Source organism: Cladophialophora bantiana (assembly GCF_000835475.1).
Source record: "Cladophialophora bantiana CBS 173.52 unplaced genomic scaffold supercont1.28, whole genome shotgun sequence".
NCBI classification, from domain to species: domain Eukaryota; kingdom Fungi; phylum Ascomycota; class Eurotiomycetes; order Chaetothyriales; family Herpotrichiellaceae; genus Cladophialophora; species Cladophialophora bantiana.
Window position 1 is genome coordinate 1 of NW_015971602.1, and position 18,046 is coordinate 18,046.

An 18,046-nucleotide genomic window follows, 5' to 3' on the forward strand; every position below is an offset into this window, starting at 1 on the left:
GTTACCCCTACATAGTTACACTCTCTCCGTAGCCAACTCATGTTATCTACTGGACTATACAGTTCTTAGTAACAGAGAAACCTTGCTCATATCGCGTGTGATCCACAACCAGCTCATGCTATACCAGGATTGTTGCTGAGAACCCTAACCCAGTTAGGATCAGTAGGGATCCTTAACAATAGTCTAGGGTCGGCGCCCCAGCTAATCATAACTCTATCCACCACTTCTAACTTCTCCCATTACACTAGTTATAGCGATCTTAAGGACGCTATTACTTAAGGACTAACGAAATTTATAAAATGAATTCCTATTGAGAATATTACGCAAAATCACGATTTTAACGCTCATTTATTCGCTACTATTCTAGATTCTAGAATAAAAACGCTAGCGATTTAACGATACTTTCCAAAGCTAAAAGACGATATTATATCTCGCTTTAAACGACGATTTAAGCGCTATGAAGGTTCTTCTATATCCTTTACTTCTTTAACTAAAGAAGAAGAGATAAAGTTAAATAATTCACAAAATCCTAAGATTAGTGAATTAGTTATTTCTGATCTTCTAGAGGACGAGGATAACGATATAACTAATATTCTATCTGAATTTCAAGTTTATATCGCTGAAGAACGATCTAGTCAAGAGATAAATCCTCTAATTTACTGGAGAGACTCTCGATTTATTTATCTTAAGCGAATGACTAGAGATTATCTCGCTATAATGGCTACTTCAGCGCCGATAGAATGACTATTTTCTAAGGCATTAAATATCGCAAATCCTAGGCATCGAAATCGATTAACTAAGGCTAGAATTAATTAAATTATATGTCTAAGATCGTGGAAAGAACTACCTATTCCTATTAGCGAGAAAGAGAATGAAAGCGAGGGTAGTAACGAGGATTTTGAAATTCTAGAGGAAATAGAAGATTTATATAGTGCTTAGATTTTAGATAGTTTAATTAGATCTAACTCTAAATAAATAGACTATAAAATAGATTAACTCTAAATAGATTAGTTACTAGATAGACTAAAAGATATATCTCTATCTATTACTCTTTTTTAATTACATTACTAAATATAGTAGTACTTAGTAATATCTTATATAATTCGGAAGAATATTAATCCGTTAAGATAATACTATTTTAAGATTTTTTAGTATTATTTAAGACTATTTAAATAACTTAAATATATTTACAATATAAATATATGATTTACAATATAAATAGTTAACCTTAACTATTTAAATAGTAAATAAGGCTCAAAAGTATTTAAATTATTTAAATAAAACCACACTGGCTGTTGCCGGGTGTCTCAGGTAGTTGAATACATATGTGTACTAGATACACCGCCCACCAAGGTTGAAACCCCTCTGCTCGCTATCGCCATCCAGTGACAGGATCTCTGTTGCCCTATCATTACCCTCCAGTACAGTCGAGTTCCTGCTGTCACGTTCAAGGTGGATGATCAGGATATCACTCTCTTTGATGCTCTATTTGTATATAATGTGGCCTTTCTCGAGTTCAGCAGGCGTGTAGCCATCCTTCGGCTACCACAGCCATATAGGTAGGTACTCTATGTAAAAGTCGTTCCCAAAGAGAATCATGACAATCCCACGCAGATGTTGCATCGCAGCGCAGTTTCTAGATTATTGGCCAGCTCGCGGCTGGGGAGGGGCAACAACCTGTTCGCGTCTCTGTACCACCGTAGTGTCGAGTTCGGCAGTTTTCTTGTAAGCATGATAGCTCTCATTGACGTCGAGCGGTGAGATGGTCGATCTAGACTTATTTGGCCAGTAGTTCGGTCTAAGTTCGACTGTGCTGCTGGCATCCTCGGCGTATCGAGATGTGATGGTGGCGCGAAGAAGGAGAGAGGAATATGGGAGGAGGAGAAGAGAGGAAGGGAGAAGGAGAGGCTACTATTTATGTATTTATTAAACACCGGAAAGGCAATGTATCAAGCCGGTTCGGCCTCCTTCTGAGCGATTTTCCGCACAGGGACTCTATGTCCTCATCCGCCAGGCAGCTCCTCCAGGCCGTATTCCACAGCCACGCATCTAAAGGTATTGACACCCCTGATGGAATGCGACAACTGCGATCTTGCACGACAGGTTTGTGCGAGCAGACTGGGGCACCTGATCACCACGGGCTTTCTTTCGAACCACTTCCCAAATGAGAGTGCCTTGTCTTTGCCTAGTGGGTAGTGTATCCGATGACAGCTATACGTGCCATATGGTATACCGTACCTTTCGGTGTCGGAACATATCCCCCGGACGAGGTATGCAGGCACGTGGCCGAGTGGAACCATCACTAGTGCTGCAGATTGGAGTCCAAACAAACTGTACTTGTAAACTAGCGCTGGGGGCGCGTTGCTCGCTTCGTTTCGTTTTCCCGAGATTCGCTTCGCATTGTCCAGTAGTATTATTACCCCGTACGGAGTCCTCGGTATATACAGAGACCAACCTGCTCACGCGCCACCTTCTCTTGACGCCTTTTTCTTCTGGGGCATTCTGGCTCACTTCTCCCTCCAAGACAACCAATGCGTCATACTTCACAATATCTTGTGGACCTCGCTTCAAGATGAATGGCGGCGCTCAAGACCCTTCCGCACAATCGGCGCAATCACCTCAAAAGTTCCTGCGCTACAGATCGGTCCGCAAGTCCGCTGTCAAAGGCCCCGAGCCTCAAAGTCCTCCCCCTCCCTTACCGCAGACGTCACAGACCTCCTTGGCGCGTCTTCCTTCGAGATATCATCGCCGACCACCAGCGACTCAAACTGCGCCCTTGCCCGACGAACCGCCTTTGCCTGCCACCTTCAATGGCGCGACGGTCTCGAGACCCCGAGGCCAGACATTTAACAGCGCATCCGAAGATGGCCAGACCAGACTGGCAGACCACGGCGGCCACCAGATGGTCATTGAACACAGCGATTCGCGATCCGGGACGCGGCCGACAACCAGCAAAAGCACTCCCCGCAAGCAGACTTTGACTTCTAGCATAGAAGAGCCGTCACCTGAACAGCTTCGGAGGTCGCTTGAGGCTGCTAGGGAAGAGGCGCGCTTGATTTTGGAAGGTGAATATGACCGAGTCAGAGCACTAAGGCAACGGGAGGCCAGGCGGAAGCATGAAGAGCGAGAAAAGCGCAGGAGGCAAGAAGAGATACTGGCACGGGAGGCTCGTCAGCGAGAAGCAGAGGAGGCTGCAAGACAAGAAGCTAGAAAGCGATCAGATCTGGCCCGATACAAAGACAGTCAGCGCCGTGAGGAAGGTATCGATGGACAAGATGAAGCTCCAGCGCCGCCGACGCCGGAAGTTGTTCATGACTCGAACAATTCGAGGACACGTACGCTGGTCATTGGTGGACAGCAGACCACCTCGAGCAAACAGGATAAACATGCGCATCACCGCCGGGCATCATCAGCGGTTGAGCAGCTGCGACAGAAGCCCAAGGAAAGTTACGTTCGGACCAACAGCGTCGGTAAGATCGACGAAAAGCCCGACTGTGAAGCACCGATGCGCAAACCAAACTTCGACGCCCCAGTATCGGCTGTGAACGCCGGGGAACGAAGGGTAAGCGTCAAATGTAAGGAAGCGTTCATTACTCTCCCTGTCACACCCTCTACCACATCCAAGGACATCCTGAGATCCGCCTCCCTTTGCATGTCCGAGCCGATTGACCCTCGGACGGCTCTCCTATTGGAATCCTTCTCGCAGCTTGGGCTAGAGAGGCCGCTCCGAAGATATGAGCGGATACGTGATGTGATGAACTCTTGGGACAATGATGCTCAGAATCATCTCTTCATCATGGCCGAAGGTGAATGTGCTGCCCCGGGATTGCAGCTCGCAGACGCCCCCAAGCAACAACCTTATGGAACCGAAGTCCACATCTACCATTCGCAGCGGCCTGGAAAGTGGGACAAACGCTGGTTAAAATTGAGAGAGGACGGACAGATCACCACGTCCAAGAATGAGAATGGTATCGATTCCACCAATATCTGTCACTTGTCGGACTTTGACTTGTACGCCCCCACCGCAAAACAGATCAAAAAGCTCCAGCCTCCGAAGAAGATGTGCTTTGTCCTGAAAAGCCAGGCGAAGTCTGCCATGTTTCTAGACGGGGCAAATTTTGTACACTTCTTCTGTACCAAGGACAAGACGGTCGCCGACAAATGGTATCATGCCGTTCATTCATGGCGGAGTTGGTACCTGGTCAACATGCTTGGTGAGGGTCAACAGAAACCAACTGAACCGGTGGAAAGAGTACGGCTAAGAAACCGGCCGGGGACAAGGGATTCCAAAGAATCGTTGCCTTATGTGCTCGGGTCTTTCAAACCGCTGCTGGATTTGGGTCCTGCTTTGGAGGAAAGCCGAAAATCAGAATCGGGCGTGGCGCACCGGGCGTCACAGCCAGACGACCTGAGGCCGTTGATTGATTTCGTGCCCGAGAGATCGAGCATTGACGAAAAAGCGGCCAGCCCTAAAACCCCTTCGAGATCACAAGGAGCTCCACCCACGGCATTTCCGCGAAAGTTTATGGTCGAGTCAGCAACAAATGGTAATGTCGATGATGCAGACGGTCCGTTTACTGGAACTGGTCTCCTAGCCCGTAGTGCCAGTCGCCGGGCTCAGGGCGGTCAGCGATCAGGTCACGGTGTGCCCGGCAAGCCGTTGGTTGATCTCGCTCCAACCAGCGAGTTTACTGATGGCAGTTTGCTCCGGAAGATGGAAGCAATGACCACTCACCAAGGAGTGCCGGAACCCAAGATCGACCGACAGAGGAGGAGAGAGGTCGACATGGCGGTCGGCGAAGGATTCTACTAGCATCGAGCAGCTCCTGGCGAGCAAAAAGAAGAGGTTAAAAAAGGGGACACGAAGTATACTGCAAATGTTATCGACGATGAAAAGAGGAGGTTCTAATGTGGCTGAATGAGTTTACGAAAGGTGGGTCAGTCAAGCCGAGACTTGAAGGGATCATCATGCCTTGTATATCTTTCTCACGATGATGCTCAGACTTCCATGCTGCAATAAATGTTGAGAGACTGTTCGAAGTCATTGCTCTTTTTAGAGTCGGCGGCGAACCAGCAAGCCTAGTTGGCCCTAGTAGGCATCCCCTCTCAAGCAACGAGCTCCATATATTCGGCAAGACCCGCAAGCGAGCTGAATTGACTTTCCAACTACTTGGTACCTTCGTGCGCATCTGAAACTACGCCACTCAGTGGTCTTGTCATCCCAGCCATCGAGGATATCAGAAAGCACCACCGAAAAGCGCTAATTCACGGTGCAGCCTTGACCCCAGGTTTGTTGACAAGGCCATGATCGACACCTGTTGCGCCCGCCAAAGATGGCTAGGCCTTCATGCAGCCGCAGACCAATCGAGTCTTCAGCAGCAATGTCGGGCCCAGCGGCTGCGCAAGAGAGTTATTTCTGTTAGAGCGCCGCCTGCAAGCCGAATTGAAAAAAATAAGTGGCACACTCGAAGTCCTTCACTGTTAGAACGGAGGTGATCTTCGTTGGTAACAAGCATTCCGTTTGCCTCGGAAACAGAGGTGCTCTGTCCTCACCTACGCCGCTAGCTACGTTGGACATGGCGACCTCCTCAGCGTCCTGATTCCGCCTCGACGTGGAATGCGATGGACCCCATCACCGCCCTCGCCCTTGCCTGCAACGTCACGCAGCTCGTTGAACAAGCTATCGAAGCTGCCAGTGTGTGCAAGGAAATCTATGAGCGAGGCTCCCTAGATGAGAATAACAAGATTGAAGAGTACGCCAATTGCATCGCGGCTGCCAACAAGGATCTAGAGGCTACACTGAATGCTCACAAGGTAACACCGTCCACTCATCCGACGCGGCTACAGAAGGTCATCAATGATGCCACCGCGACTACAGCCGAGCTCAAAAAGGTCCTCAACCAGTTGAAGCTCTCCAAGAAACAGGGCAACAAGCAGATCGGTGGCGCGTTCAGGACGACTTTGAAGGCTATTTTCAAGAGGGGCGTCATCGAAAGTCTGCGGCAGAAGTTGGAACAGCAAGATGCCGCCCTACGCTCAGCCATCTTAAAAGACCTCTAGTAAGTCGTCCCTGCCATTCTTGCCTTCCATCCTGTCAGTTCGCCAATGCTGAATTCTCTTTTCCAGTTTCAGGGCCGGTCAGGGTGAAATGACGCTGAAAGACGAGTTTAAAGCCCTATCCCAAGGCCAGAGAGACGCCATCGCCCATGTCTTGGGCGGCTTGCAAGCTGTTTCGAACGATCTCGTAGCATCGATTAAAGCTTCGGAAACAGTTTTGGCAGCGCGTCTCACTAGTCAGGATGTACAGCTTGAACGAAGTATGCGAATGCTCTCAACAGATATTCCAGCCACAGTCAGAGGCGCAGAGGCTAGATTGATGGATCGCTTCGATAGCCAAGACTCACTCCTGAAGGATGCTGCTCGGAAGCATATTATGCAGACAAAGTTTTTCCAGGATCAAGCAGAGGATGCTCTTCGAGACCGCCTTCTGGACGCATTGGCGTTTCCGGAGATGAATGAACGACGCAACATGATTGAGGGGCGCGTCGTCGACTTTGGCAAGACTTATGCCTGGGTTTTCAATCCTCTAAATGAGCAAGCTCGTATTTTCCGCAATCAGCAGCGCCATGCGTTCGTCGAATGGCTTCGGACCGGACAAGAGGTCTTTTGGATCAACGGAAAACCTGGCAGCAGGAAAAACACACTCATGGACTTTATCTATCAAAATTTTCAATCTGGACAACAAGGGCTTGTCCATTTAGAAGCATGGGCACACCCGCAACCTGTCCGCCTTCTCAGTTTCTGGTTTTTCAGACCGGCCGCAAGCCGTTTATTGAAATCTCTGGATGGATTCTAGAGATCACTATGCTTTCAGATTCTTGATATGGACGCGGACATTGTGAGAAAAATTTGAGCCGATATGAACCATTCGGCGCCGGACAGCCTGCGCGCTTGCCTTGTCGAATCGGGCTCTCGCGCTCAGTCTTGGACAAACATCGAACTGAAATCGTGGCTACGGTACTTGCTTACTCATTCTGTGTTCAACTACTGTTTGTTGATTGACGGGCTCGATGAAGTGCTAAATGATTCCGAAGGTTTGCTCGACGCAATCCAATTCATTACTCAGAGCTCCAACAAAATCAAGATTTGTTGTTCAAGTCGACCAGAGGCTCCCTTTCCGCGTGCTCTTCAGAAATATCCATCGCTGCGCTTGCAAGACCTCAATGGGACGGATATCAGGGCGCATTGCGACGTGCGTCTTGCTACAACTAGAGCTGCGCTTTTTGCGGAGGAAATAGCTTTTCGGGCTGAAGGTGTCTTTTTATGGGCTTATTGTTGTGGAAGACCTCAGAATCACGGCAAGCGAGGGGCATGACCTAGATGATCTGAAGCGACGTCTTAAAGAATGTCGGGTGAAATGAATGAACTGTTCATGTTCTTGCTTGAGCGTCAGGACACGTTCTATGCAAAACACCCGAAGCCATACCTCCGCCTAGTTGATGTTGCAACCAGAGGCCATACGAAGCTGACCTTGTTTGAAATGCTTGTAGCGTCGCAGGAACAGGAAACGTTGCGTTGCTACTTCCCTGACAATCTGGATACTCAATTTTTGGTGTCTTTGGACGCTATGGCAGAGAATTTCGAAGCCAATGTGATTGCAAGATGCGCAGGACTCGTCGAATTCCATCCACGCTTTGGATAGGATTTCTCCGAGACTTTTTCCTTCCTTGGTCAAGATGCGCAAGTTGGAGCTGCGTTTCATTCACCGAAGCGCACAAGACTTCGTGGTGGACAGTGAGGCGGGTGTTGCATTGCTTCAGTCCTGCAACATTTCCGAGCAGGAAGCTGAGGAGACTGATGACTGCTTCAGCGGTCAGCTTCCTCATCACCAAGAATAACGCATATCTAGCGAACATTATGAGCTATGGGAGGGAGATAAACCGAGCATTCTGGTCTCATTTCGACTCAAGGGTCATGGATAATGTCTTTATGGCAGCCCAGAGACGTCTTCTTCCTCGCCTGCCTCCACCGCTCTCCGAAGACAAGGATGAAAATAGATGGCTGGCTGACCGAACGGATGCCTTGGACATAGCATGTCCACATCTTTCACCTCTTCAGAATGTTGTCTTCAGCTATGCCATTGGATGGGGATTGATTCCTTATCTCGAGGCAAGGCTCAGCACTCTCGATCCGGACGAGTTACGACTGGTGGCCAACTTTTGTGCATGTCTTTCTTTGTCTGAAACACGCACACAACGGTGTGGTTATGAAACGCGCAACGACATCCTTGCGATGCTTAAACCTCACCTCTCATGGACGCAAACCCCCCTATTATGTCACCGCTGGGATAAGGCTTGTTATGTTCGCGTTGCTCGCCCTGTTTGGCAATGTTCCTTGTACACGGAATTGGGTTCAGCTGAATCCGCGACAGCACTTTGCCACTGTCTGCAATTCCCTTATAATTCCCTGAGTAGCACTAATGGCGAAACACTTCGCATTTGGGCGTATCTCATTTACCATGACTGTGAAACGTGGTCCATTTTCGCTAAACCGGACGACCCGATGGAATTGGTTATGGAGTCCGTAGAGGAGTTCGACGTTTTCAAGATCCACATCATCCTTCCCGAACCTTCAACAGGGGGCCCCTTCAAACTGGAGTTCTATCAGCATTTCCCAGAGGACTCGAGCGTTTCTGTGAAATTGAATCCACCGTCAATGAAAGTCTGCAGCAGTTGTTCTCCGGCCGTATCCCTGCATCCTCAGTCGGGGAGCTTATAGTGGCTAATCTAAACCACCATTTGACCAGTTTATCTGCTAAAGAGATTGTGAAGGTTCTGAGGAGCAGTTAATTGGAAAGAATGTACGGACGCTCGTACATTTTCTCCAACGGGCAGTTTCATTACGAACCAAGGATGGAAGAGAGAGGTGGGAACAGAGGTTGAAGTCTGGAATATTTAACAAGGATTTTGAGGCCGGCCCTGAGCAAGACCCGATATTGAAAGAGATCATGAAGATGTTGTAGAGTCACTGATAGGCTTCCACGGTTGGCACTTGGAATTCTGATGGAATCCTCGTCCAAGTCGAGAGTGCCATGATCCTCTCAGTCTCTTTTCTTGGCCTGGTCGATGAGTTGCTTGTTATAAAGCACGGACGATAGTCTCACGTACACGATGTCACCTGCCATGAGCGAGCACAAGGCTGGCCCATCAGAAACGAGATGCCGAGCGGCAGCACTTAAAATGGAAATGGGAAAGCCGCTAGGTCTGTATGGGTAGGTAGGCAAACTCAGGCTGTCTAGAAATCAATCAATACGCCGTTATATGTGTACAATACTAATATGACGCATGAGAACTCAAAAGATGGACCTACATGCGCTAGTGAACACTCCCCCCCCAAAAAAGCTAAGGATCGTACCACTGATTTATAGTATAAGATAGGCTGTCTTGTCGTAGTCCTCCGAGCAGCACAAAAGCCATCTAGGGCCCAAGTATGTATGACACAGACTGGATAGTCTTGCACCGCCCATCCTATATCAGTGAGCACAACGACCACGAATGGACCGGTTTTGCTGTTGCTCTGCTTCCATGCCCGTCTCCTTTTTCTATTTCTCGGCCTCTTTCACCGTGACCCTCACGCCCTTCGAGTCCAGCCGGGCGCTTTGGAGGAAGAAGTCGTGCGCGAGGGCTGCGCGAGGTCACGCCATAGGAGAGCCGCAGACCTTCGCTCGCGCAGGCGTTGAGGTACGGCAGCCTCTCCACATCCGCCTAGGGGAATGTGCTGGCGCCAGACTTGTGGGTCAGAGCGGCCGTCAGTTCTGCTCGGAGCTCCTCGTAGATGTGCCGCGACCGGACGATGTGGAACGTTGCCACGGACATGGCCCACGACGAGGTCGTCAGGCCCGCGGCGACTAGGAGCTGGGCTTCTTCGTTCAGACGGTCGATCTGCTTCTCCTAGGGAGGTAGGTCGCCGCGGACGAGTTCGTATAGGATCGTGGGGTGGTCTGGGTTCTCTTTCGCCGTGCCTGAGTATAGCTTTGAGTTTGACGTCGAAGTCCTGCTCGGTCGAAGAACCCTGGTTAGCTGCCGACTCTGAGTAATCACGCTGATTGTTGCGACGTGGGTATGCTGACCTTCCCGAGCTCTGAGACAAGGAATATCTGCGGCTGCATTTTGAGAACAAGCCATGCCGGGAGAGCGTTCATCAAGGGATACAGCCATTTGAACTGCAGAGCCACATGGCCGACCTCGGAGGCGGCCATGAACGGCTCGTGGAATGTCTGCCTGAAATCCGGGGATTCCAGATGTCGATAGGATTGACAAAGACATAGGTGGTGATGACATCTCCCGAGAAAGCCGTGAGAGCACCCTTGATGGCCAAAGGACGGCCACTGGCGACATAGGCGTCGATTTTGGTGCACAGGATGTCGAGCTTCTCGCGGATGACGGGCTGGAAATCCGCGATGCGCTTCTTGGAGAACAGCGGAAGGAGAGGCGCCCTGCGCAGTCTCTGGAGATTATAGTCCACAGTCGAAAAAAACGGAGCGAGGAATGTTCAGCCGGTTGCGGAAGTAGTCGTACTTGTCGACTCTGCCTGGCCCGTAGAGGGTGTCCCAGAACTCGGAATCCGAGACATGCAGCTCGTCCAGATTGATTCTCACAATCGGTCCTGTCGCGGTCGTCGTCAAGTCAAAGCGTCCGCCGAATTCATTCCATCATCATCATCACCATCAAAGGTACACCGGGGAGCGATGAATCTCACCGTATTTTCCGTGCAGATCGGCGATATGAAAGGTGAATTGAGCACGCAGGACGACTTTATGGTAGAACTCGTACCACCGACTGAGCGCTGCAAGCTTGGGCCCTGGGAAGTGGGCAATCGGGCTGCAATAGAGCCTGTAGATGGCAAGCGAGACCAGATACGCGGCGAAGACGAAGGCTGCGGTAAGTAAAAGGGAGTACATGATGAAAAGTAGACGCGGTGGACAACTCAACTCTTTGCATTCTCGAGGGTGATTGCGAGAATACCGGTATCTTTTCTCTTCATCCATCCTCTTCTCCTTCGGCAACATCGGCTGCAGAGACGTAGCGGTCCTTGCGTCACTGTACCTACGTCTAGCCGATACGAAGGTCACCTTAGGTCACCACAAGCAACTTCGGGGCGTATTACATCCCAGCGGTTAGCGGCGTTGATAGCAAAACAGGGATGCATATGGTTCAGCCGGGGTTGGCAAATAGCACGAACCTCCAGTCCACATTCAGCGCGAACATATAGCCAGAAGGGCGGCCAACTGCCGGGGCAGTCTTGAACCCAGCAAGAGGAGTGGAGGTGTCTAAACCGAAAGCAGTCAAAGATATAGATTTAGCACCAACATTTTGAACAAAGCTGTTGTTTCATGACTGTAGGGAGCGTGGACTTCGGTATTATTTCATGGAAAGGTATGGCTATAGAACCGGTGTGTGCTTGAACGCTGTGTAGGTTTCTTGCATGGGGGAAGGTGAGAAAGGAAAAAAGGGATTGTCGTCGTCGCCATTGCCTTTATTGCTCCAGTCGGTAGAGGTGGAGATTGTAACTCGGTTGCCGCGTATGGGTATGCAGGTCAGTAGCGCGTAAAACTTTCCTTCCTCGATGGGCTTCACCGATAAGCATATGAGTCCCACCAGCGAGGTCCCACACTTCTCCTCCTGACCGGCTCTATTCCTCCCCTTGGAAAAAGTTGATGATGGCTCGGGCACCCTTCGGGCCCATGCCTCTCGGCGGGTAGCACAGGTAGAGCGGATCCTCGAGGGTGTTGAATTTGGTGCGGAAGCCGGTCTTCTTGTCCAGATTGTACCTGGCCGCGAGGGTCTGATACAGCGAGTCGAGCGTGGCGGCCTTTGCGCCGCCGACGTTGTGCTCGCTGCTTAGCTTGGTCGTTGCACCGGCTCCGAATGTGCACGTCTTATAGCCCACCTTCGCGGCCGCCTTGAGTGCCGTCTGCACCGTCAGTTCGATGGCTCCGTTGGTCGCCCCGGGGAAGTCGAGCGCCCATTTCACCTGCACGCCCCATCGAGGCGCGAGTTGCGCGAGCACCACCAAGCAGTGTATTTTACCGTGGTCGTCCATGGTGATGAAATACTGGCGATGCGATGCGTCCCTGAACGGCGTGATCACGCTCAGGTGGACCTGTGCTCCCTCCCGGCTGTCCTGCCATTCCTTGATGCGCTGTTCGACCTGCTGGCGCACGTCTCCCGGTACATCACTGCCATATTCAGTCACTTTCACGCTTTCCTTCGAAGCGTGCCTGATCTTGCGGTCGACGTCGCTGTTAATGGTCAAATGCTCGTTGTTAGCCAGATTGACCCGCTGCTCTGCCACGTTGGTAAAACTCTTCCATCCCAGCTTATCGCCGAGGACCTCTTCGACTTCTTTGTCGACCAGAATAAAGAGAGGCTGGAGATGAGTCTCCCGTCGGAGCCACGTCAGGAATGCGATAATGACGTCTTCAAGTTGGCACGTTTCGCAGAGCGGATTTCCGGCAATGATTGCGCGGTTGTGCGTGGCGACGTAGGCGATGGCTGCGCCCGTCTTGTCATCGCGCCAAATTTGGAATCTCTCGTCCATCCAGGAGGTGTTTGTGGCATCGCCATAGTTTGCAACCAGGTTCTCAAGTGGTTGAAGATATCCCCTCGGCCGCCGCAGAGTAGTGTCTTCAGGATGCCGCAGGTTCGGTTCTTTGGTGGTGGGGAAGCTTTTGGGATCGCGAGGGAATAGCGACGCGTAGCGCAAATTCCCCAGATCCAGGATAAGGGCAACAAGACGTTCCAGGCCGATACCGGCCCCGGCGTGAGGTGGAGCTACCCACTCGAAAGCTTGCACATATTCCTTCAGGTCATCCGGATTCATGCCTAGATTCTCCATTCGCTCTTTCAACAGTGCGTGTTCGTGGATGCGTTGCCCACCAGAAAGGATTTCTTGTCCTCGAACCATAAAATCGAAAGAATTTGTGACGTTATCATCTTTGGGATCTGGCATGGTATAGAAAGGACGGGCCGCTACGGGAAACTTGTCGAGAATGTAGTAATCGGTGTGATATTTCTCCTTGACCAGCTCTCCCAGTCTTCGTTCGGCCCTCGTTGGTAGGTCATCGTGCTCGAATTGTTGACTTCCGTCGTCGTTGGTCCACCCTGATTCATTCAGCAGCTTCACTCCTTCCGCAAATGTCAGCCTCGGTGTCTCGTCCCGCCAGACCAGGTCGTCGTGTGGGAAGTGATGTTTGAGGGTATCAATGTCGTTTCTGTTGCAGTCATAAAGCGTTTTAAAGATATCCTTGAGTGTCGCATCAATCAGCCACATGGCCTCATGATAATGCCTGTCTATGACCATTTCTAGGTCCAACCCGGTAAACTCGGTCATGTGGCGGGGAGTGTTCGAGTTTTCTGCAGCAAATGTCAGGCAACGATCACAAAAGGGGACGGGATGAGGACGAACCAGCGCGAAAGACAGGACCAACCTCAAAGACACAAGGAAAGTCAGCAGAGATGCACATTTGTTTGGCAAGCTGCGGACTTTGAGCTAGAATAGCCGGACGTCCAAAGTAATCGAGCTTGAAGACGTCAGCCCCACCCTCGGTTGCGCCGCCTTGTAACTTTGGTGTATGAATCTCCAGAAAGCCGCGGTCATCCAGATATCTCCGGAAAGTCCTGCAAACAGCCGACTGAACTCGGAAAATTGCTTGTGTGGATGGAGTTCGCAGATCGAGGATGCGGTTGGACAGCCTGATTCTATCCGATATTGAGTGAACGTCAGTCGCCATGTCGGCCTCATAGACGCTGAAGGGCACGGGAGCCGTTCTTGCCGAGACCAGATGCACCTGTTCGATGTTCACTTCGGCATGCGAAGTGCTGGTGCTCTTGACCGTCTGTTCGGGTTCTTTGACCTTTGCCTTGACGATCACAATGGAACCCGGTCGCATGTGTTCCACCCAGCGGACCATATTCTCGGAGACGCCGCCGTCATTTGCGCTCAGCACGCCTTGTATCGTGGCGGTCTGCTGGCGAAAGACCATAAAGGCAAGCTTAGCGCTCATTTTGCGGACGACGTGGATCCGAGCGCGAAAAGTGATGTCCTTGCCGATGAAACTCGCATCAACGTCTGCCAGAGATGTCCATTCTGCGGGCCACGCATCGTCGGCGGCCCCGCGGTCTTGAAATTGCATCAGTGGCAATTTACCATAGCGCTTCTTTGCTTCGGGAGGGTCGTCGTTGTCCAGGAATTCATCTAGGCTTTTCATTGCCTCGCCATGACCCGGCTGGTCGTCTTCCCCCAAACCTTCTTCGTCCTCTTCTTCGCTCGACCACTGCAATTCTTTCTCGACTATATGGGCAACGTCATCTTCAGGGCCTCCGCGGCGGTGTTTGTCGCTGTGATTAGACAAGGTTTCCCCTAGTTCATACTTCCCACGTGAGAGTCTGTCACGGAAACTTGCCATTGCACCCATGATCTTGGACATGTCTGGGCACGACGGAGGAGACCAGTGCCACACAGTGTACGGAATAAAGAGATAAAAAGGTTCTGGGAGTTGTCATGGTGGTGAATGATCAGCTTTTAGTATGAAGCGGATGATCGACCCGGTATGTTGCCATCAGTTTTCAAGGCGGAGGAGGCTTGACGTCATTTTTTGTATATGCCAATTGGAGCTGTTGGAGGCCACTGTAGACCCCAGGCATTGTGAGGATTCGCTAAATAGGAACCAGTGCTGATCTTCGCTGTTGTTTCAAGGACGCAGTTCTCACTCCAAGCCGCAATCTTCGGCAGTCACTTGTCATATGTGGCCTAGCCTAGGCGCCGGCGCTTATAGCGTCTTCCATCCATCTCCTGGTGCAGCTCTCATAATGTAGTCTGTCTCAATCTGCGCGCCAGGGTTGGGGCTGATTCGGGGCAGTGTAGAAAATAAGGGATCACTTCCCATAACCCACAATGCAATGGATTGATTTGCTGCATAGACACGAATGAGGGTGTCCACTTGAACCACTTCAGGAGGTGAAGAGAGACGAGCAAAACCTGAATCCAGAGTCTTTATGAACGGGTCGGCGGAGATATTGGCCTATAATATGATACCCCAGGTGTCGAAAATAGGAGAGTAGAAGCCTGCACAACTCCAGTCTAGAAGGTAGACAAAGCCGTCCGAGTTCCAGGTAATATTCCACGAGCAATGTCAAGATGATAGCAAGATAGAGGTATATCCGTAACATCAATCGCTTCATTGCCCCCGGAATAAATGAGGCTTTAATCCAGATAGCTCTGAAGACCGTCGAGCGACTGGGAGCTTTTGCCCGGAGTTGTATTCAGACCAAAGCTTTAAACATATCCATCACGAGGTAGCCTATTATCCACAGCTCACCCAAAGGCCATGTGGAGACCTGAACGACTGATGCAACCTTGATAATTGGCGCGTCGGGAGCCTGGGACGCGAAGGCCTGTGCATGGGCTTCGGCTGCTGTGACATTAATGTCGAATCTCACGGCGAACTTCTTGGTCAACCTTGAATACTAGATTGACTGTGTTGGAATAGCTGATGATGTTGGTTCGGTTCTCATATGCTTCGGCATATCGTTTTGTGATACTTTGCTATGATCCTAGGCCGCTGTAGTCGATGTCCATGATTTGTGTCAAAAAAGGAGGGGGCAGATTTAGACCTGCCATGAAACACTTCCACACCTCCAGCCTTTGCATGCTTCCAGCCACGTGACTGGTACGACTAGTCACCTAATAGATGAAGGGCGAGTGGGGATGGAACCATAATTATGGCTGGCCATGCTAATTCCCGTCTTAATATATCTAAATTACGAGGTACTCGAGATCGAAAAACCTAATTACCTTTTTACGGTTTGAGCCTGGGGGTGAGCGAAGGCCGCTTTATCCTGAGCATTAACTGAGCCTTTAGCTGAGCATCACTGAGCACTCCCTGAGCAAACACACCGGGGGCCTAATCTGGCCCCTTGCGATCGGCTATTAGGCATCTGTTTTAGACGGGCGGCGGGGAACCTAGATAGGTTCCCTGCCCCTACGCTGCTGCCTAAAATTCCCCGCAGCGACTACGTGGTTACTATTAATCGTATACAATACTGTATCTTTTATTTTACTCAAGAGAGATGGGATTATATCTCTAGAGCCATCATCCGAGCTTAAGGAAAAGATGGTGCGGATAACCCATCGAGGGTGCTCAACAGGAACCCGCTGCAAATGAGGCGCACACCCCGTAAGCCCACATCTCAGAAGACACACAAACGCCCGAACAAGCAGATGCTCAAATTGGTACCTCATACCTGGTCATGTAGTTCCGTTGCAATGGCTGCGGAGAAATGCTGCCGTCTCTCTAGGCTATGGCACACTAAACCATTCCCTAGAACGAGCTGCGCTACCGTAGGTGCCCCGCTAGGACGAGTTGTCTAACCTAAGAATACCTGGGTAGGGTGGTCAAAGTTATGCGACCTTTTCGGGTCCCCTTTCCCCCTTAGGCTCTACTTTTAGCACCTATATTGTAATAAGGCAAGGTTGCTGTGCAGTGCTGGGGTGGTGGTGAGCTGGCAGGGCAGAGGTCTGTCAGGTCACTTGTCAAACCTAATTAGAGAGCTGAGAGCAAGACAGTTCATAGTGCTGGCAGACTGCCATTCTTTTACAGTTTGAGGGAGAGTATCACGAATACCGTGGTTTTTTGGCGCCGTCTACCTAATACCTAAGTGTTTTATCAGTTCAGTCCTGCCCCTCGATGCTGCCGCTGTGCTAGGTGCTCGTAGCCCTAGCCGCTACCCCTCTGGGTGGTGTTGGTGATGGTGGTGTTTTTGTCAGTATCAACCAGAAACGCGTTCTGGATTCCCGATCTGCTGGACAGGCCTCTGTGCGTTGTTACACGTGCACGCCGAACCCTGAAGCGCTCTGTTACAATATAGGGAAAGATAAATAAGATCCAATGCTAATCCACACCACTTCTATCTTTGCTCACCATATGTTAAATTACGACATAATGTAATGGGAGAAGTTGGAAGTGGTGGATAGCGTTATGATTGGCTGGGGCGCCGACCCTAGACTATGATTCTTCTTATATAGTTCTGGGGGACTATCTTTCATACAATACACAAGCAACCAAGTTACCAACAGAGAGGACTTCCCCTAGTTGAGTGTGCGCGTTGAGAAGAGACCATACCCACCGCCGTACGAGTTGATGCCCATGGCTAGTAGCCTCGCCCCAGTTCAATAATTTAACTAGGTTATTAAAGTATAAGATTCTAATGAGACTAAGAATCAACTGGATTCACTGCCACCTTTCCGAAGATGTCTACTTATTAGAATAATAAAGAACGTATAAGATGAAGAAGTAAATACCGTAGTACGCTATTAAAAATTCTCGGTAAGATTAGGTATTAATTATCATCTAGAGTGTTTATAGTAATTACTAAAGTAAAAGCTAATATTGTATATAGAGCCGTTATAGGTTCGCCTAGTTCCGGGAATTAACGATTCATACCGTTAAAAATATTCTCCACTTTAAAAACCATTGTAACAGAGCATTTCAGGGTTCGGCATACTCGTGTAACAACGCACAGAAGACTGTCCAGCAGGTCGGGAATCGAGAACGCGATTCTGGTTGATGCTGACGAGGCAACACCACCACGAACACCACCTCTAGAGAGGCAGCGGCTAGGGCAGCGAGCACCTAGCACGGCGACGGCGTTCAGAAGTAGAAAAGAATCGGCAAAACACTCAGGAATAGGTAGACAACATTAAAAACATAGGATACTCTGTCCAACTGTAAAGAATGGCACGCTGCCAGCACTTTGAACTGTTCAGCACTCCCCCTTAGCCCATTTTTGGTTTGACATGTGACTAGACAGCACTCGTTCCTGCTATCCCCCCCATACCATCCCAGCAAAGGCACGTTGCCTTGTTACACTGCAAGCGATAAAATTAAATGCTTGCTCGCGGCTAGGTCGAGAATTATATGGTATGATAGTCTCGTTCCTATACCTTTCGGCCGACCTCCATTAAGCTTCGCAATTACTTCTCACAC

At 50.1% G+C, this 18,046-nt stretch overlaps 6 protein-coding genes across 6 annotated transcripts; 4 read left to right on the forward strand and 2 right to left on the reverse strand.

The window, feature by feature from the left end:
* Positions 1-2,572: 2,572 nt before the first annotated feature.
* Positions 2,573-4,813, forward strand: Z519_12302 (uncharacterized protein; the record flags this gene model as incomplete). The annotated part of the gene is made up of 1 exon (XM_016770008.1): positions 2,573-4,813. One exon carries the CDS (start codon positions 2,573-2,575, stop codon positions 4,811-4,813), a length of 2,241 nt encoding a protein of 746 aa, XP_016613674.1.
* An 809-nt stretch (positions 4,814-5,622) lies between these two features.
* On the forward strand, positions 5,623-6,856 carry Z519_12303 (uncharacterized protein; the record flags this gene model as incomplete). The annotated part of the gene is made up of 2 exons (XM_016770009.1): positions 5,623-6,059; positions 6,127-6,856. The coding sequence occupies 2 exons, from the start codon at positions 5,623-5,625 to the stop codon at positions 6,854-6,856; spliced, it is 1,167 nt and encodes a 388-aa protein (XP_016613675.1).
* Positions 6,857-7,405: 549 nt separating this feature from the next.
* Z519_12304 (uncharacterized protein) lies at positions 7,406-7,702 on the forward strand (the record flags this gene model as incomplete). The annotated part of the gene is made up of 1 exon (XM_016770010.1): positions 7,406-7,702. The coding sequence occupies one exon, from the start codon at positions 7,406-7,408 to the stop codon at positions 7,700-7,702; it is 297 nt and encodes a 98-aa protein (XP_016613676.1).
* Positions 7,703-7,736: 34 nt separating this feature from the next.
* On the forward strand, positions 7,737-8,778 carry Z519_12305 (uncharacterized protein; the record flags this gene model as incomplete). Its single annotated transcript, XM_016770011.1, has 2 exons — positions 7,737-7,794; positions 7,871-8,778. 2 exons carry the CDS (start codon positions 7,737-7,739, stop codon positions 8,776-8,778), a joined length of 966 nt encoding a protein of 321 aa, XP_016613677.1.
* An 852-nt stretch (positions 8,779-9,630) lies between these two features.
* Z519_12306 (uncharacterized protein) lies at positions 9,631-10,960 on the reverse strand (the record flags this gene model as incomplete). Its single annotated transcript, XM_016770012.1, has 4 exons — positions 9,631-10,162; positions 10,244-10,495; positions 10,578-10,665; positions 10,759-10,960. The coding sequence occupies 4 exons, from the start codon at positions 10,958-10,960 to the stop codon at positions 9,631-9,633; spliced, it is 1,074 nt and encodes a 357-aa protein (XP_016613678.1).
* A 731-nt stretch (positions 10,961-11,691) lies between these two features.
* Z519_12307 (aspartate-tRNA(Asn) ligase) lies at positions 11,692-14,488 on the reverse strand (the record flags this gene model as incomplete). Its single annotated transcript, XM_016770013.1, has 2 exons — positions 11,692-13,415; positions 13,468-14,488. The coding sequence occupies 2 exons, from the start codon at positions 14,486-14,488 to the stop codon at positions 11,692-11,694; spliced, it is 2,745 nt and encodes a 914-aa protein (XP_016613679.1).
* Positions 14,489-18,046: the final 3,558 nt, after the last annotated feature.